The sequence below is a fragment of the Lissotriton helveticus genome, chromosome 12, assembly GCF_964261635.1.
Source record: "Lissotriton helveticus chromosome 12, aLisHel1.1, whole genome shotgun sequence".
Taxonomy (NCBI): domain Eukaryota; kingdom Metazoa; phylum Chordata; class Amphibia; order Caudata; family Salamandridae; genus Lissotriton; species Lissotriton helveticus.
This window is the reverse complement of record NC_136073.1, coordinates 634,855,688-634,876,783: the sequence shown is the minus strand read 5'-3', so window position 1 is coordinate 634,876,783 and position 21,096 is coordinate 634,855,688. Positions and strand designations below refer to the sequence as shown.

Sequence of the window (21,096 nt, the reverse complement as noted above, 5' to 3'; positions counted from 1 at the left end):
AGAAGAGGTCCGAGCACGTAGATTGGCCTGCAGCTTGTGGCAGATCTCTTCAATTCATCCATGCAGGTTCATTTAGTGGTGGGCAGTTTAAATGCTGTGAACTGATACAGTACTGTGTGATGAACCTGACCCGTAGCAGTTTATCTTAGGTGAGCGCGAGAGTGTCGAGAAGTATAAGGGAGTTTTGCAGCTTGTATAGGCTGCAATTTACTGCTAGGCAGCTGAGTGTTATAGTATTACAATTAGTGTAGGACTGGAGGATTATTTTTTGTATTGTAACTGCATGTATATATCTAACACTTGCCCCCCATGAAGAGGCATTTTTATGGCAAGGAGCACACTGCTCCCAAACCAAAGGTTATTTTTTTTACTTCGGTGGTTACTGTTAGTTGTTGGAAATTATCTTGTGCTGTTGAGGAAACCATACACTGCATTTACTAGTGTTTGTATGTGGTAGATACAATTAATAGGAGTTATGTGTAATATAGTGGGAAAGAATGTGTGCATTAATGCAGATGGTTGGCTGTTTCAGTAAATGAGCTGAGTAGATTAGCTATTGTTAAGTTGAAGGGGTATGACTTTTAAAGGAGAGGTTGTGATCTTTAAAAGATGTGTGTGCAAGTTGCAGAAATGCAATAATATGGGTTAAGACGAACATGCATGTGATTTAGAATAGTTTGTGCTCAAAGAGAGGAGGCAAGCAGAGGATTGAAAGAAGGCGAGACTTATTGTGAAAAAAGGAGGGGCAGCAATTCGAGCTATTTAGTCAAAGTCAATTTTCATCAGATTATAGAGGACGTCCTTTAGAGACCACCAATGTGAGAATGCAAAACTGTAGAAAGAAAAGAAACCTCACCAATTCTTAATTTCAGCTTGTGGTTGCCAGTGGGGGCCACTGGCACACATCTTTGGGGTCCATCACTTATTTTTCTTCATTAGACATGTACTGGGAGAAGGAGAGGTAAAAACACACGAACAGAAAAGTAGAAAGAATACAAAGACAGAAAAACTGTCACCACAGGAAAAAGCAGGAACCTGCAAGTGTAAGATAACTGGGCTGACAGTGGATTTAGGAGACTTGAGGTGGATTCAGGACTATGTAGCTTTAGTATTTTGTGCACTGCCATTGAATGGCACCACATATGGGCTTTTGGGCAGCACTTTGAGCCCCAGCACTCATTATGTTTCAAATTACTAACATATAAGGTAGCGCTATAGTGGTACCCTTCATAAGCACTACAATCAGACACACAGTCCCTCTCCCGAAAGGCAACTGGTAGTGCACCGCCTAGCAAGAACAGCCAACCAGCTCAAGGGCTTGAAGCTCAAAGTAATGGCTGTAAGCATATACAGGGGAAAACAGAGAGATCTAGGCTGTGCTCAAAGACAATGCAACCCCATGATCAAAGCAACACGAGAGAATCCATAGGACAAATGATGCAGACATGGAAAAGGAGATTCTTTAAATGCTAGGGCAGATGTCTAGCCTGAAGGAGAATGAATTAAAGCATTTGGGAAATTGTGAGTTTTCTTGAATAGGGTCCAGTTTCAGAGTTGGACGCTGTAGCAAATTCCAAACTGAAAGTTTTACCAGAACATCTCTTATCACCATCTCACTAACTTCATTTGTTGGATACATTTCAGTGAAATCTCAGAGTAGACATCACAGGCATGACTGCATTAGCAAAGGATGTGTGTATCCGGGTGTTATTAAAATGGAGCTGTGTCTTCAGATGACAAAGAACCACCAGTAGTTTGCAAAGCAATTGGTCCTGTTTAGATGCTGGCTTTCCGTTTTGACAAGGTAACCACCCCTTGCCAATTCTGCATTGCAACTCTTAAAAGAACTACTGTCTGTCCCCAATGAGCTCTTCACCAGGTAGGTTAAAATATATTCATTTTCTCCTTTATTTGCTTGTTGTTAATTTGAAGGGGCGCTGTGCTTGCACCTCCGAGTATGCATTTCCATTTAGTAAAAGCCACTTAGCCGTGTTGTAATGAATGCTCATGGGATACTTGAATATATAGTTAGGCAAAACACGTACACCTTCTGTGCTGTTTCATGGGGTGCAATTGTACATACGTGTTTCTCCCCTTTTGAATGGCCTAGCCCTTGTTCTACGGTTTGGAAAATCTATTGTTAGTGTTTAAGTCTTGGTAGCACATTCCCTCCTAAACTTCCTTTCATTTTGGAGAGTCTTGTGCAAGATTCTGGGTTTGTTATCTAATTTAAACACTTCAGTTTATAGTCAACTGTTACTCCATAGAAGTTAGGAATGTCGATTTATACATTAGTACGTTCTGCTTACATGATGTTTCTAGCCACTTCTTGTGAATACATTGTGTGGTCAGAGTAATTAATTCACAAACAGCTCAGTTATGTCAAAGAGTAAGGGCTTATGAAAGACTAACAATGTTTTAAAATGCTTTTCTTGTCCAGTAGGACTTCCTCCTCTCAGTTCTGAATTGGTAGCAGCTTTCATGGAACCCATTAGTGCAAATGACAAAGATTCCAGTCCAGGTCTTAGCTCAGGTACTTTTAAATATTGTTACACTGTTACCCATCATCGTTTTGACTTGTTTACAGTTCAAGTAAATCATGAATGTCCTTCAGATTGTACAGATTGACTGTCTTCCTTCACTCTATTCCACATATTAATTTTAGATACTCGTTTAATTTACAGACGGCCATGTTAAAACTGTTCTTTATTAGACATTCGATGAAGACATGATTTTACAATGACTAGGAACTAAGGAATTGCTGCAGGACAAATAAGTGGGCCTTTTGCCAAGCGCATTGCGATGGTGCTTTTGGCCAACAGCAGTCCCATAGCGACCAGTCTCCTGCAGTTGGCCTGAATGTCCCTGTCGTATACCAATAGCGCGACCAATGGGCTAGGCGTTAGGCGTTGTCCAATAACCTGACTCAGTGTCGAGAACACCTCTACCCAAAATAACAAAATCTTGGGGCAGGACCATGCCACCTGAAAAAACCCGGCATCCGTCTCCGGGCATCTGTCGCACCTAGACGTATCCCTCAACCCATATTGCACCAACCTACGGGGGGTGTAATACACCCTGCTAAGATATTTGAAATGGATCAGGCGATGCCTGCCGTTTAGGGATACCCGCTTCGTGGCCTTGCAGCAGTATGTCCAGCACCTGTCATCAATTAACATATCAAGATCTCTTTGCCACTCCATCCTAGCTTTATGTGGCTGCCGTTTCCACGGCTCCTGAGCCATAGAATATAGTAGAGTGATGAGTTTCTCTGGCAAATTTGCTTTTATAATACTCTGCGGGTTCCAACATATCCTCTCCCAGTTGCTGCCACCATGTATGCCGGACCCTGAGATTTTGGAATTTATCCAGTGGCGAGGATCCTTGTGTGCCCTCAGTGTAGTCGTCCCAGCTGCTTAATGCCCTGCCCTGGAAAAAGTCACCCATTGTGCATACACCTAGGTGCTTCATCGCCCGGAGGACGGCCCTTTCCCTGCACGCCGGGAACCAAAAGCATTTAAGAGAGGATTTTCTTCGATCTTGTGACTAATACCATTTTAATAATCTCTTAAATAAAAACGATAAACTATTCATTCAAATGTTGACAAATATTCTTGCTGGTCCGATGAATTGATAGGTCGTAACCTGTCTTTGTTTATACCCAGAAGACCCTTGTCTGCTGAAACGTATTACATGATGGAATAGGGTGATTCTCTTGTCAGCCATGTCCCTTGATGCAGAAGAAGGCATTTTAAACTGACACTTTTTATGATCTGTATAAGTTTGGTTCGGTTTTACCTTCACATTCTGCAGATCACTCGCAGGAATATATGAAGAGGCCTCGTACGGCTTCTCAGCGGTGGCTTCTGTGTTAGACAAATTCAAAAGTCATCATGCACCGGGCAGGGATGCTTCTGTTCACTTTATTCATAGCGCCTCCTTCTCTGATGAGGGTGACTGGAAGACATTCTAGGCCTTGGTGGCATTCCGGACATGGCTGCCCACCAGTGATATTATTCTCTAGCTTGTACCTTGCCTCTAGCTCGGAGAGAGTCTTGGTTTATGTGCAAGACTTTGGCAGGATGTTGGCTTAGTGGATTAATCGAAAAAAACAGAGGTGCTCATAGTGTATGTGATAGTATTATTCTCTCAGCGTTTTTAATTAGGGAATACCCCTCCTTCTCCTGTAAAATATTTTGGGTTCATGTTCTTGGCAGACAAATCAAAACATAGTTTGGCTGCTTGTGTAGTGACACAGTAACAGAATTATACACTGAGGAGGACGTGTGGCCTAGTAAGAAGGCATAATAGACGCAAACCCTAAGGCTCACATGTGTACCTGTACAAATCCTACATAATTCATTGACAGATGACTGCATCCCAACTGGATTTATTGATGATAACCACCTGCACCTCTTATCCTGATTAATGCACTTGTCTTGGGCATGACTCGTGGAGGGAAGGAGTGGGGTGGAAGTTTGAGTTTGTGAAAGTTGGAGGGGTTTTCGATTGATGTTACAATAAAGACGATGTTATTGCTTTAAGTACTGCTAGGCACCAGATGCCACAATTCTACAAGGCACAGGGTCAGACTGATTTGCATATAGCCATGTCTGAACTGGGGTGGCTGAGTGAACTAAAGAATGGTGATGGATTAAACCCAGATCAGTTGACTGGGGGTGAGTGTTTGATTTGTTCAAACGCTCCGTCGATCACCACCCCCTTTTGTATCGCACAATTCTAATTGTGGCATGATGGCAATATAACACTAAATAATTACGTTTTTTCTAAACAAAAAACACTCCCACTTGATTGCTGAATAGTTGGAAACAGCTTGGGAGCAAAAAGATCGATCAAAACCATACTTTTGAGATTGTGCCTGAAACAGAGACCTAGAAGACTAGAAAACTCACTGTTGCAGCGTCACACAGGAAATGAATCTAAAATAGGAATGGCCTGGGGGCCAAGGTCAAGGATGGTCAACCGCAAAGCTGCAAACCTGGACGGCTGAGCAGATACCTTCAGAGCTGCCTGTCATAGCAAGCAATCAGAAAGGGCACGGCACTTTGTGGAGAAGAGCAACCCAGGGAAGGGGCTAATGAGGGAGTGAACCTGGCAAGAGATTGAAGAGTCAGTCTGCTGTTCACCAGACTGCAACACAAAGCATCTTGTAGGGGAGATGCAGAGGTGGTGATGCTGAAAGCAAAATGACCTGCTTCCTTCTCTGCACATGAACCTTTCCTACCCCCTGCTGAGAGGGGCATGCTGCACCACTCAGGAGCCCAGAGATACCCCAAGTGCAACCCAAGAGAAGTGGAGCAATCTTCCTTCAGGAAAAGCCAGACTCAAGAGATAGAGCGGTCTGTGGAGGACTTAAATGAAGAGACCTCGTACAGGTGGCACATTGGAAAAGTCTGCACAACATGAAATGCTATGTTAGCAGTGTACCCAGCCTATGAAAGCAATCTGATAACACTAGGTGGAAAAAAAGAAAATAACTTACAAAAAAAAGCACTCTATTACCAACAAAATGCCACATTTCAAGTAGGATACTCAAGGAGTAAAGATGTGACAACATGGTAATCCAAGCCTGCACTTTTTGAATACAGAAAATCCGAAATAATTGTGGTAAAGCCAAATCCCATCGACCACACATACAAGCCCTCAAAACCCTAACCTAATAACAGATATGAAAGCATCTGATACCGATGTGACGATGGAATCATCTTGTTGCATACCAGTGCAGTTAAGTTGAAAGCAATACTGAAGGCCAATAAAGACTCCAGAGAGGCATTTAAAAGTCAGATGGGTACACTGGCAATATACCTCACCTTTCTGCAAACCGACCAGGCAAAGATAATTCAGAGGGTTGCAGAAAATGAAGTAACATTAATGGCGGGGCAGCCCACTGAGTAGGATTTGCAGGAAGAAGTGATAGACCACACTGCTGAATACTCTTCTTAGAATATAGGGTGGAATATGTAGAGAACTGCTCTAATAATAAGACTTCCGCAAAACGTTGAAGACCCAAGTATGGAGCTATATCTTGCGCAATTGTTTAATAATCTGTGATCCTTGGTGCCTATCCAGGTTCTACTCAGTGGAAAGAGCACCAAGGGTCCCATTGGCGACACAGATAACCTGGCGCATTCCTAAGGGCAGTGAAAGCCCCCCTACTCAGCTATGTAATTGGATGCTGCCTCCTACAGATGGAATGACACAATGATTTGTACGAAATGCAAGATAGCACGGTTTTTGGCTTCCCGATCTATACAGCTGCCAAGCAGCAACAGCAAATTACATTCTTAGAAGTCAAACGTCCTCTAAACTGAACATGTTAAATATAAAGTGGTGTTCCCGGCCACGTTAAAGATACTGGGCAGTAAAGTTGTCTCTCTTCTACATGGACCTCTCAGCGGGCAAAGAATGAAAAGACAACTGGGTGGCCAGACACCACATGGAGATAACGCAGCTTGTGAAGTGCAGAACAAACGAGATGCCAATTCCACAGAGGCACATGAGGAACCCACAGAGCATAAAGAAACCATTACACAGATTACAGCTTGGTGAGACAGACTACAGGCAGGAGAAGGGGATTCATCGGACTCCAACACAAACACACAAGACTTGGCAGAGGAGGAAGAGATCTCTGAAGAAGGAAGCAGCCTATATCCAACAGACCATACTTGTGACAGCCGAAGATCTATATTGGATCTTACAAAAGCAACCAAATACTCCTGCAAGTCACAGATACCTGATTGAACTCTGATGAAAACTGGAAAATTAGGACTCAGCTGATTTATTTTTTATTTTTATTTATTGCATTTTGGTTAACATAACACAAATACAATACACTCACAGTCCAGTCATGAACACCATGCGGGGCACGTTGACACAGTTACATAGTACACTGGGAAATCAAAAACAGGGCCATATACATTAGTTATACCGGAGTACTTCCAGTTGACATACTATTTTGTACAATATTAGAAAGACACTGATTCGACCCATATCACACAATTAATTACACCTGTATGTCTCTCCCAATACCTGGTTCAGCATGCCTGATGTCTGCCTCAGCACTACCCACTCCCTCAGGCTCCCCTGTTTCCTTGCCAATCAAATATTTCAGGAACAGGCTCCAAAAGCTTTTGAGTAAGTTCTGAGAAGGTACAAATTCGCTGTATACCTCTGTCTGAGTGTTAAAATACATCATATCTTTTGTCCAATCCTCTATTCTTGGAGGAGGGCCTCTAGGCCACCGCATGGCTACCCACCTTTTGGCTAGCAACAGACCAATCGCCACCAGTCACCTGTACACTTTCAAAAATACTTTAATTGTACCCCAACACTGCTAGGAACGGGTCTGGGTCCAATGGTAGACCAGTTATGTCATGTAGGGTCCGGAATACTTTATTCCAAAACTCAAAAAGTTTGGGGCAGAACCAGGCCACATGCAGAAACCAGCCTCCGGCTCTGCACAAGGAGAACAGGATGCAGAGTCTCTTATGCCATATCGATATAATCCGTCTGTTGTATAGTACACCCTATTCAGATATTTAAAGTGGATAAGGCATTGCCTGCCTTTCAATGATACCTGCCTAATCATCTTTCAGCCATAGCTCCACCCATCATCATCTAGTGTGCAACTCAGATCTTTTTGCCAACCCAGCCACGCCTTCAATGGATACAAACGTCTGTGATCTTGCATGAGACTGTAGATGCTAGCGACCAGCTTAGAAGGGGTGGGGGATCGAATAATGTGCGAAAGCACTGAAACCTCTGCCGGTTCTTGAAGATCGTCACCCAGTAGGTCTAGTAAAGTGTGTCTCACTCTATAATACTGGTATTGGTCTAATGACGAGTGTGTATGCCCATCCGCTTGATTATCCTCCCAGCTGCATAACACCCCATCCTTGAACAAGTCCCTAGCTGCTGTAAGCCTTATCTTCTGTAAGGATGAAAAGACGTCCCTTTCTCTACCTGACAGTAACCAGGTGCACCATTCCAATGGGGTCAACAGTGAGTACAGTATGGCACCCATTTGCCTATCTAGCAATGAACAGTAGCATTGAGGGAGTTCAGAGTGCTGTGTTTTCTAAGCGGAACATTAAATAATACCTGAGGAATAGTGGCCGGGCCTGTCACCACTTTTTCTATATATAAGTGTGGAATAGACGTCGAGCCATGTACCCATGCATAGGCATGTGAGCATTGAGCTGTCTTGTAGTAAGAATCTTGATCCGGGGCATTGACACCCCCCATGGCAATGTGAGTCTCCCACTTAACCATGGGTTTTTCCCAGCACAAGCTAACGCAATTAATAGCGACCTCAAGGTGTCAAACATGTGCGTCGGGAGAAGCATGGGTATATTTTGGAACAAAAAAAAGAAGAATCTTGGAAGGACTATCATTTTCATTAATTAAATTCTTCCCCTCAATGAAAGAGGAAGCTTAACCCACCTAGATATGTCATCCTCCAGTCTACTTAAAGCTTTACCATGATTATCCATTAATATAATAGTTGGGTCAGTATGTACCTGAATTCCTAAATATCGGATCAACTTCTTGGTCCACTGTAGGGGGAATGTCACAGTCGCCAGACCAGTAACCGGCGTTAGTGGAAATATTAAGGATTTGGTCTAGTTAATCTAGTTAACACCACACGGAAGTAGCCTCCCTGATAGAAGATCAGCGGTTGGACGCCCTGTTCCTAACCGAAACATGGATCAGCGCTGATACCGGGGTAGTATTAGGGTTTGCATGTCAATCGGGGTATAACATTCTCCAGATTTCAAGAGGGAAGGGCAGATGAGGGGGGGGGGGGGTCGGTGTGATCTTTAAGGATGAACTGAACTGCACTGCCCTGCAGGTTGAGGATGTTGCGGGGATTGAAATCATGGGCTTCACGATACAGGGACAAGGGGGAAATTTGCTTACAGGTCTGGTCTGTTAGAGACCGCCAGGGAGTGCCACATCCTACAAGGCCTTTCTGGATGTAGTGGTGAGCCTTTGACTAACACACTCCAGAATGGTGATCTTGGGAGATTTTAATCTCTGGGATAATGGCTCGCTGGGACACCCTCTGAGAGACCTGAAAGACACCTGTAATAACCTACATGTGGTACAACTGGTAAATTCTATGACCCACCAGGGTGGCCATATCCTTGACCTTCTTTTTGCTAACCCTAGGGACATTGAAGTGCTAGATATTATTCCGCAATGCTGGACGGACCATTACCTTATCCTGTTCAAGATAATGTTAGTCGGGATAGTGGGTTCTACCAGACACCCAGCGGCATTTCGAAAAGGTAGGGAGTGGGCAAAGCTCGGCAGAATAGATGCCCGCCTGACCCCCCCCCCCCCCCAGGGCGACCCCCCCCCAGGGCTGACCTATTCGACACCCAGGCTACGGTAGAGGAGAACTATAAATCCTACCACAATTTCGTCATAGGAGCTCTAGACAGGCTGATCCCGATTAAAAGAATAAAGAGCAGAAAGAAACCCTCCACTCTTTGGTATACTGACGAGCTGAAAATGCTGAGACTGGTATGCAAAAAGGCAGAAAGGAAGTGGTGTACGAATTATCTAGAGGTGGACAAACAAGAACTAAAACTGATACAGAGTAAATACAAGAAGCTGATCCTGGAGTGTAAAGCTGATTTCTATGCCAATTCCATCCTACAAGCCCCCAACAGCACGAAAGCGCTTTTCAAAATAGTCAGGGAGCTTTCCGCCCCAGCCTGTCTTGGCAATAAGATAATAGCGTCACAGGATCTCTGCAACAATATAGCTTGCCACTTCACAGACAAAGTGGCAAAGATTGTTGACAGGTTCCAAGGCCACGATCCTAGCAACCAGGACATATTATCACAAAGGGCGGAAGTGAATCCAAACCAATCAGCCACTCTGGAAAGGTTTCCAGGCCTTAATGATTGCACTTTTAACAGGCTGGCACACAGTGTATCTTCGGGCTCACCAGAAGACCCCATGCCGGTAAAAATCTGGAAGACATTTGGCCTTCCAACCCTCCCCTGGGTGCAACGCATTTGTAACCAGTCCCTCGAGGAGGGATCGGTTCCGGATGGTTGGAAACAGGCGGTGGTGACGCCCCTGATAAAAAAAACCTCTTTGGACCCCACCAAGTCGGAAAGCTTTAGACCCATTTCTTTGCTTCCCTTCCCGATTAAAATCTTGGAAAGGGCGGTAGGTGGATCATTATCCGGCTTCCTGGAGGAAAACCAGCTGTTAGATAGAGACCAATTCGGATTCCGCCCGGCACATGGGACGGAGTCTGCACTGACTTTGATGCTGGACAAACTGAGAATGCGGGCCGACAACGGGAATGTCACGTTGCTAGTGCTTCTCGATATATCGGCCGCATTCGACACGGTAAACCACACTATCCTGCTAGGAAGAATGGAGAGAATGGGGGTGCGGGGATACGCACTACAGTGGCTGCGGTCCTACCTTACAGGGCGACAGCAGGTGGTCACACTGGCACCCTTCTCCGCCCACAAGACGCCAATAGTCCACGGGGTCCCACAGGGGTCGGCCATTAGCCCAATTCTATTCAACGTATATCTGCAGCCTCTCCTCCCCCTCATTAAATGATTTGGGGTAGAGGTGGTCACTTACGCAGATGATACACAGCTGGCTTTCTCCTTAGAAGGGAAAAATGCAGTATCAATGGGCACATTCCAAGAATGTATGCGCCACACAGCCAGCTGGCTCCGGAAGAACTCTCTGCAGTTCAACAGGGATTAAACTGAGGTGCTGTACTGCGCCCCAGCAGGGTTAACCAAGCACCTACCGAGGGAGTTCAGGCTCACTCCGGTGGAGGAGTCAGTGCCCCCGTCTGACACATTAAGAAACCTGGGGGTTTTGCTCGACAAAAACCTACAAATGGAGTCACTGGTCAACAGGACAGCCAGTGTGTGCTTCGGTCTCCTACGGATGCTGCGTCGACTCCTTCCGATCTTACCAGACGACAAGCGCTCACTGGTGGTGAGGAGCATTGTGCTGAGCATACTGGACTATTGCAACTCTCTATATCTGGGGGCTCCTCAGTTTGTTATTGAGAGGTTGCAGAGAGTCCAGTCTGCAGCGGCCAAGCTGGCTCTAAAGAGGAATCGCAGTGCTTCATCAACCCAAGCTTTACGGGACCTGCACTGGCTGCCGGTCAAAGAGAGGGTATTGGTTAAGTCCTTGTGCTTGGTATTCAAAGCGACACACGACCTAGGCCCATTCCCATTGCAAGAGTGTTTCTCCTGGTACCGGCCACAGAGACAGCTCCGCTCGGCGGGAGCCGGTCTGTTAGAAGTCCCAAGATTCAAAAGGTCCAGGATGGGGGGGGGGGGGGCAGGGCCTTCCAGGTGGTCGCGGCGCGCTTGTGGAATGAACTTCCTTTGAGCATCAGACTGAGTGAGTCCCTGATGAGATTCAGAGGCAGCCTGAAAACCTGGCTCTTCCCGACATGTTAGTATATCTTCGTGCTCACCTCTTTTTCATCTCAGGCTGACGGGCTAAAATCTAAAAGCGCCAGGATACCCGCAGGGTGACAGCCTGCGCTATAAACCATATACAATACAATAAAGGCCAGATAGCTGTCCAAAGTAGACCCCCTATTCTAGAACAGAAGCATGGTGTCTCTCAGGATCCCGAATATACATAACATGTGATCAGTGTAAGCCGATGCTATCAGTTGATAGCCTGGAAATCGCACTTCCCTATGCCCATGATACTCCCTCAAGGTGCATAAGAGGGGCTCTGCTATTAAGGCGTACAGCAAAAGAGACAAAGGGCAGCCTTGATTGGTCCCACGAGAAATGGATATTGTTGACATGACTAAATTCCCCCGATCTAATTCTAGCTACCGGATCCTTATATAGCACCTGCCTGATTGGATAAAAATCTCCCCTACCCCTATGCGTTGCAGTAGTGCCTCCATAAATGACTATTATACTGAATCAAACACTTTCTCAGCTGCTAAAAAAACAGCAGCGGCTTTGATTTTTGGGTTTATAGTTTGAATTGCACCGAAGACAGTTCTAAGGTTGTATGCGAGATGGCTGCCGGAAACAAAACCTCCTGTTCTGCACCAACCACTAGCGGGACCAATGGTGCTAATCGGTTGGCAAGAATTCTAGCAAATATTTTTGTATCAACATTCAAAAAGGACAGCGGCCAGTAGGAAGAGCACTCATTAGCAAGTATCCCCTGCTCCAGAAGAGTGACTATCATGGCCTTCCGCATCGATGGAGGCATTATTTTATTTGTCGCCATCTTCTCAAATAGAGTAACTAAGTGAGGAATAAGAAAATCTTGATAGGCTTTGCAGAAAGCAACCGTTAAGCCAACCATGCCAGGTGCAGACTCCGCCCTCATTGCTTTTAATGCAACACAGATTTCTCTAGGGTCCAACGGGGCCATGAGGTGTTCCCTATGCTAATCAGTTAGTCAAGTCATCTGAATGTGAGCAAGGTATTCCTCTATAGCTGTGTCATTTTGTATTATCCGAGATTTATATAGATCAGCATAATACTCAGCATATCTACGAGCAATCCCAGCCACATCGTGTACCAGATTGCCATCCCTGTCTTCAATTTCTATGACAGTACTAGCCTCCCGTTTTGTGCGTTGTAAGCGAGCAAGTACGACGCTCAGGCGTTAACCCTCTTCATATGTGCGAGCAGTAGCGTATTTACCCAAATGTTTAACCTCCCTGTCTCCTGCGTCATGGTATTCTTCCAGAGTTTGCTTAATGTCCTCTAACCATTTGGTATCTCCCGATCTAAGGTGAGCCTGTTCCAACCTTGCTATTTCTTTACTCAGCTGATGTTTAGGTTGAGCCTGGGCAGCGCATACGCTGTTCTGTGGGCAAGCTGTATTAGAGTACAGGCTTGAAGCTCTGCCCACTATACACCCATATTTTTCATTGGCTTGTGACAGTGCCCTTTGTAAATGCTGGCTTCTGATTCGTTAATGGGCTTATCTGAAAGAAATACGTTAGTTAAAGATTCCTTACCTTAGAATTACCCCCAGGCTTCAGACTGGATACCGAAAGTTTTTTCGTCAGCAGTACCTCTGCACGTCGGAATGTGGCCTTGGTCGGCTCCACGTTCGTCGTCGGCGTTGTGGTTGCCAGGATGATGTCGCGGCAGCTACTTGAAAAAATGAAATGAAATGAAAATAGGTACTTGTAAAGCGCACGGCTACTCCACAGAGTGTCCTGGTGCTGACAATGGGCCACCGAAATACAGAAACAAAGCTTGCAAACAGGACACGGCCACACGAAGAATTACAGCTGGAAAAGCCAGGTATTAAGCTGTCTTCTAAAAGTCAACAGGTCCTGCACCTGCCTAAGATAATGAGGCAGTCGATTCAATGAGCAGGTGGCCAGCACTTGAAACAAATGACCGCCTAAACGAGAGCGGGTAACTTGGGTATGTGCATTAGTGACTGGCCAGAGGACCTCAGGGCCCGTTGTGGCACGTAGGGTTTTACCCTTCTCCTAAGATATACTGCCCTGTGCCATGAAAGGTGCGAAAAGCTAGGAACATCGCTTTGAATTGGATCCTCTTACGTACCAGAAGCCAGTGTAGGGCCCTCAGGTGGATAGTCATATGTGCTCTGGGCACTACCATAAGAATGGCTCTAGCCGCTGCATTTTGAGCCACCTGAAGATGATTCAGTAAATACTCAGGGAGGCCCAGGTATAAGATATTAACATAATCCAACCTGGATGTGATCAGGGCTTGGACTACTGTCTTCCGGTGTCGACCCCAGCCTCCTTCCTGACATGGACACGGCGCTGGACCAGCATCGATTGACGCCGGATCCGGCGCCAGGTGGGGTTTTCGTGCCCCTGTTCACTTCTGGGTCCCCTTTCCAACCACAGTGGCAACCTGAGGAAGATGAGAAGGACTTGGAGGGGTCAGTTGACCCTTTAACTGACCAGCTTAATTCTGTACAGGACTGGAGAGAGGAATTGGGGGATGCCAGTGGTCTTGACACTTCACCCGACCTCGGCATGTTGTCTCCTCCTACCGTGGCCCGGTAGGAGGGAGCGTCATATGCTGTGGTGTTGCGTAGGGCAGCCGAGGCTTTCAACCTCGAGCTTCCTACTGTGGCAGTCAGGACTAATCTCCTGACTGAGGTGCTTCAACCGGCGGCGAGCTCTTCGGAGCCCCTGCTTCCGTTTATTGAGGCCCTCACTGACATCTTTTTGGGCACCTGGTCCAGGTCCAACACGGGGGCTCCCATGGACAGAATGATCGCCCAACGCCACCACCCGGCTCCGGGCGATCACACTTTCCTCTCCCAACACCCCACCCCGGAGAGCTTGGTGGTCCAAGCCTCCACCTCCAAGAGCGCCTTCCCTACCGCTCCACCGGAAAGGGAATCCAAGAAGCTGGACCTTCTTGAAGAGAAAGTTTTCTCTTCTGCCAGCTTAGGGTGGCGGTCCTTAAACACTGCATCCCTCTTGGGCCCTTATTCGCACTCAGCGTGGGATACGGTGGCGCAAGTGCTCCCTCATTGTCCGGAGGAGGCCCGGACAGTGCTCTCCCAGGCTATCGCCGCCGGGAGAGATGCAGCAAAGTTTACGATCCGTGGTGGGCTGGACACCGCCGACTCTCTGGTCAGGAGTATTTCAACGTTGGTAGCACATCATCGCTACGCCTGGATGAGGTCCACTGGCTTTTCAGGGGATGTCCAGAACATTCTCTCATCTATGGAATAACAGGAACAGTGCCTATAATTCTCGCTCTCTTTGCGGCCATCCCACTACTATTTTTGCTTCTAAAGAATGGCTGCACTCCCTCTGCTAACAACAATGTCGGACAGAATACGCCTCTACGCGAAGCTACATCAATACTGTCAAAAAAATGGAACAACTTTTCGGCTGCCTGCCTCTATCTATTATCGGAGCCAGCTACAACATGACATATATTTACACATATGCAATTTGCGTACAACCATCTTTTTATTGCAAAACTTGCCCATTCGACTGGCGAATGGATCTATGCCTTGCCAACATCCCAACAATCGCTCCTGATATCCAGCAAGTAATGGAGTAGCTTGAAAACCATGAACTTGATTGTTCAGGTAGTGGAGCAGCCGCAAAAGATCTCCTGCAACATACGACCTTTGACAACATCACAGATTGCCTGCCAATTCAAGTTGCCGCTCCAACATTCGAGGAACATTACTGTCTCTTCGAGGATATGAATTGTATCGCTTCGTCTGAAGCCGCTGAAGAACTTCTGCACTGCAAGCTCCAAGACTTGTAAGAAATTCACGTTATTCCTGGATTGATTTTTTCCAACTTTTTTTACTTTTTCCTTTGAGTTTTTTTAATACACTTGAATTGAATTATTTTCATATAATAACTTTCTAAGTATGCTCACACATTTGAACTCTGTTTTCACTATTGCCCCTTACGTCTCCACTCTAACCAAGGATCGTTGATGTATGGCCTATGCAAATACGCTATTTATTAAGTAAATTAGCCTAAACCCGACATCCATTTTGAAACCGTGTCTATTCTTTGTGCATACGTCTCTCTCTGCCTGCCTGTTATCCATGAAGCCATTTCACACAAATTTACTCTTCCTCAGCCTGTGCTCACAAGCTGGTGATCAAGATAAAAAAAACGACATTGTTTAGGAACTGGTTGGCACAGTGTGGTAATATTATCCTACCTTTATTTTCATTATACAATTTAGTCATTCATGTCTAATAGCTATTGTTTATGTCACATGGAACTGTAACATGTAATGTGGAATTCACTGATGCAGGAGCTTCAGTTTCAATAAAGCAGAAGCGGTTGGTGTTTGCCTCATCTCGATGCCTTAGCTCTCTGCACAATAATTGTTTTTTTTTAAAGAGCTGAAGACAATAATGTATGGTTTGACCAGAAGGGTACCGAATGTGCTTCTCAGAAGCACAATGTTTGTATGCCTCTTCAAAGTTCCAATGTGGGTAGAACTATTACCAATTCTGACACGCACAAGATAGAATCTACTGTACACCAGATTCCTGACTGTTCTACTGTTGATAATTTTGTGTTACAAAAAAGCAGTACCAGGGTACCTAAAAAGTGTGATGATTACATTTTGCAAAAAAATATTTCTTCTTAGTTTTCTTAAAGGATACATGTGGTAATCGTATCCTACCTTTGTTTTCCTTATAGAATTTAGAGTCAATCAACTCTAATAGGTATTGTTGATGTCACATGGAACTGTAACATGTAATGTGGAATTCACTGATACAGGAGCTTACGTTTTAATCCAGCAAAACAGCTTATAGTTTGCCTCAGCTGGATGCCTTAGCTATTGCACCAGTGGGTCCATTTATGGCACTTAAAAACAACACTTTTTATATAACTTTCGAACTCCATCGCTTTATTATACACAGCCACTTTCTTACACACATCTGATTTCACAATTTGTCTTTTGTGGCATTGCAACATTCTGCATTATAACCTTCACGATTATTTCTTTATTCCTGCTTGCTAAAACACTGCATTCGAGTCTTCAGACCGGTAGCGGTGAGTAGTTCACTTCCCACTCCCTGTATAGTATAAACGCATACTAACACTACTTACACAGGTATGGCACTGCAGCCAGTATCCTACAGCGCACACAGCACATCACTTTACAGCAATCAGCTCACGACTTACACTCACAGTTTCCTCCCCGAGTCTTCAGAGCGGTAACAGTGAGTAGTTTGCTTCCCACTCCTGCTATAGTCTTAATGCATACTAACACCACCTTCACAGTGATGCTACAGTGGCCAGTATGCTACAGCACCCAGAGCACATCAGTTTACAGCACTCAGCTCACGGTTTAGGCTCACGCTGTCATCCCTGAGTTTACCGGTACTTCACCTCACCACCATCTCACTCTGGGAATCCTACAGTGCCCACAGCACATCACTTTACAGCAGTCAGCTCACAACTTACACTCACAGTTTCATCCCCAAGTCTTCAGAGCGGTAACAGTGAGTAGTTTGCTTCCCACTCCCGCTATAGTCTAAACGCATACTAACACCACCTGCACAGCGATGCTACAGTGGCCAGTATGCTACAGCGCCCAGAGCCCATCAGTTTACAGCACTCATCTCACGGTTTAGGTGCACGCTTTCATCCCTGAGTTTACCGGCACCTCACCTCACCACTATCTCACTCTGGGCAAAACACCACTTTCACACTGGTAAGGGTAAATACTTCGCTTCACACTCCCTCTATAGCACACCCTAACCACCCTACAGAGCTCACAGCGCTCCTACCCACCTCTTTCCTACTTTTTTCGCCCTTTTTTTCTCTTACTCGCTTCAACAGAATCACAAAATGGTGGGCAACACTTCCTAGTTGCAACCGCTCGCAGCCAATAAGCAGCAAGCTCGTGCTCGTAACGGCTCAGCCAATCAGTTGTCAGAATTCCCAAATATCGATATCTGTTAATTTTGATATTTCTCCAAAACTACTGAACGAATTTACACCAAATAAACAAAAGCGTGCTTTCTAGACGAAGACCCTTCCCCTTGCCAAATTTGGGGAAATTCCGTTCACCCTTTCGGCCTGTAGCCTTGTCTAAAGTTCCTATGGAAATTAACATGGAGAAAACACGTTTTGGGACCCCCCTTTTTCCTCGGCCCCCCCCTATCGAATCACCCCCAAACTTTCAACATACGAGCTGGGGAAGCATCCTTTACAACGCAACTTTTACCTCGCAGTGCCTTTACGACGCAACTTTTACAAAGCAAACCATTACAACGCATTGCGCTGGGGGGCGCTCTAGGATAGGGAATACGTTTAAGTTACTGTCCAACACCTTCCCTAGTGTCCACGGGGACTGGAGTTGGAATAGTAAATTAAACTATTCACTATCCAGCACCCAAAGCGCTATGCGTTGTAAAGGTATGCGATGTAAAAACCGCGTTGTAAAGGCATGCAATGTAAAAGTATGCGTTGTAATGTCATACATCCACGAGCTGATATGAACAAAGAATTATAGTAGTAGGATGGCCGCAAAGAGAGCGAGAATTATGGGCACTGTTCCTGTTATTCAATAGAAGATCGAATAAATGAAGTCTGGTATTATACCAAAAACAGTTTGAAAGAGTGTGAGAAGGCTGGAGGAGACTGTGTTAAAAAAGTGTGCCGGACCTTGAGTGTGAGATGTATTGAAAATTGTGTAACAATTCACAAAGTGTAATAGGCGATTCGTATTTAAAAGGGACTGTATTTTACTTGAAGTTCGTGTTATCTGCAGTCAATAAATTTATTTTACAGAAGTGAGGGACACTTCTGTTCTGAACAAAAGTTGTTTCACTTTGCTTAGGTTAATGAAATCTGTTTTCAAAGTAGGTTTTGAAGGTCAAGTTGAAGTATGTGAGTTGTTTTGTGTGGGTGGGAATAGACGTTGCCACAGGAAGTTACTCAGTTTGAAACTGTAAGGACAGACGGTATGCCAACTCATATTCTGTAGGATTCCATGTTATTGAGAAGCAGATAAGTGCTGTTAGAAATCTGTGTGAATGTTGGGCTGATTGTGGGAGTTGGCGTGGTTTTAAGAAAGCACGCAAGATTGGGGGCTGTAAGCTTAGAAGCGTCGTGCAGTTGGACATTCTTGGATAGTAATGAATGAGTGCCATTGTGGTCGCACTTTTCACCTGTGAGAAAAAGTTCTGTATCCTCTTTAAGACAGCGATATGTAAATAGAGAAACCACTGCTCGTGAATAAACGTGCTTCCTTATATAATCACATGCAACATGACAAACAACATGTACACTTAGCAGACACAACAACACTACGTACTGTGGGAATCGTGGCTAGCCATATATACAAACCAAACATGACATGGCACCTCTGACACACAATGCAGAATGCGGGGAGAGATGGGAGCAAAGTATGTGCAAAGGTGGGAAGTGATTCTCTGTTATAAAAGTATACAATGCAAAGTGTTGAGGGGATGTGCCGAATAGACTTGAGTATGCATAGCACAGACATGTACATGTGAAAATACACTTATGGTCTATTGAGTGAAGTAGACAGTGAACGCAACCATTATAGTATAGTCAGTAGGGAAGATTACGAAAACATAGCGCGTACGTGTCACCTCCCCCTAAAATCTTTAGCGTAGTGGGCTTGCTCGGCGTACGCAAGGCTAGCGTAGGGGTATGAATAAAAGGCACATTTTTGTGGGTGGGTGTGGTTTTGCTCAGGAATGGCGAACGTGTCTGCCAGGTCTGCGCAGCTTACATCACCATGAGGTTGAACCTGTGAGCGAAGGTGGGTGCATGAATGATGCTCTCAGCCTGCTTGTATACAGAAACCGTCATGGTCGCTGCGACACACATATGCCCCACAGTTCACCTTTCGCTACCGCATTATGTGAAAGAGGGCCCACCACGTGCCGGCGGAAGCTCCTGGGCCGAGGCCTGCGAGGTCGGAATGTTCCTGAGATCAACGCTGGCTACCGCGACACAGGCACACAGCGCCCAGCCTTAGGCCCAGCACTGTGGAGTGCTTTGTATACTACTAACACAGTCATACCAACAGTGGAACGGTGTTTTGATACCATAGTGGACGATGTTGGAACTGTATCTGAGAGTAGAGATGAAGGTACTCCCTTCGACCAGGTGCAACCAACTCTAGGTCCCAACAGTGGAATGGTGTCTTGATCCCACAATGGACGATGTTAGTACTGCATCTGAGAGTGGAGATGAAGGTACTCCCTTCGACCAGGTGCAACCAACTCTAGGTCCCAACAGTGGAACGGTGTCTTGATCCCACAATGGACAGTGTTAGAACTGCATCTGAGAGTGGAGATGAAGGTACTTCCTTCGACCAGGTGCAACCTACTCTAGGTCCCAACAGTGGAACGGTGTCTTGATCCCACAATGGACAGTGTTAGAACTGCATCTGAGAGTGGAGATGAAGGTACTCCCTTCGATCAGGTGCAACCAACTCTAGGTCCCAAAAGTGGAACTGTGCCTTGATCCCACAATGGACGATGTCGAATTTTACCTCCTGCTTGCTTTTCACAGAACTCCCTCCATTGAGGTACATCACACTCTGTGCTTCGGTAGTTAACTCCTGCACATGATTATTGGGCTTGGCTGACGGCAGTCGCTGGATTACACCGCGGTACAACAGGTCCAAACAGTGAAACGGGGTCTTGATTCTATGATTTGGGTGTCAGAAGTTAAAGTCTGTGATAATTTTATGTGTACCCCCTCTGACCAGGTGCAACCAAATGTGGAACGGTGTCTTGATCCCACAATGGATGATGTTAGAACAGTTGTGACGCCACTTCATGGAGCAGTTTGCTGCGAAGGAGCACACCACTATCCAGGACCCTCTGAAAATGAGATTTTTGAGTGTAGCGGAGTGCTCGTTGTCTTCTGATAACATTGACATCATATAGGGCAAATTCGACCCGAAGGTATTGGGGCGCTTTACTCGAGCACCAGTTACGCTAACAAGGACACATTCGTTTTTTGCTAGGCACGGGGAGATTAAGTGAATAACAGGAAGCTGAGCCGACGCCGAGGCCCGAACCTGTTTCCCCAGCTCCAAAGTTGGCAGCTCTGGCCGTAAGGCCACAACCTCTCCCATTGCATATAGGGAAAGCTGCCAGAAGGCTGGGATCTTCTGCAGTGCTTGCTGGCATCATCCGCTCAAAGGCTGGTCCAGGCTTGCTGACCGGCGTATACATAAAGGGAGTGATTGAAACCAGATACGCCGATGAGGAGCAGTCCAAGACCCCGGGTATGGAGGGGAAAGGTGCTGAACCCCTAGTATTGTCAGCCCCTAAAGTCTGCTAAACTGGAAGCCGGTGTGTCTGAACCGTGGCTCTTTACCCTGCTGCAATGTGCCCCGCAGACACTGTGACAGAGCCAGCTTTAGATTCCCTTAGGAATTCATGGATTAAACAGAAAATATGAAACGTGATCTAATTACTAATTAAAACAACAATCATCTGTTTCCAATACCTACTGAGTTAGGGTAAAAATAGAAAATAACAAAACCAATAAATCTGCTTGGCTGTGTAGATCCCTAATGATGGCCTGCCCCTCGCAGGACT

At 45.6% G+C, this 21,096-nt stretch overlaps 1 protein-coding gene across 7 annotated transcripts in view; it reads left to right on the top strand.

The window, feature by feature from the left end:
• The window catches only part of LOC144799973 (butyrophilin subfamily 2 member A1-like), a 683,081-nt gene that overhangs the window by 468,735 nt on the left and 193,250 nt on the right, over window positions 1–21,096 (top strand). For 5 of the 7 annotated variants that reach the window (XM_078671629.1, XM_078671625.1, XM_078671623.1 and 2 more), the window contains one exon: window positions 2,441–2,533. In XM_078671629.1, the coding sequence (XP_078527755.1) occupies window positions 2,441–2,533 (93 nt within the window). The remainder of the gene's footprint in view (window positions 1–2,440; window positions 2,534–21,096) is intronic. The other 2 variants (XM_078671626.1, XM_078671624.1) reach the window with 1 other exon arrangement.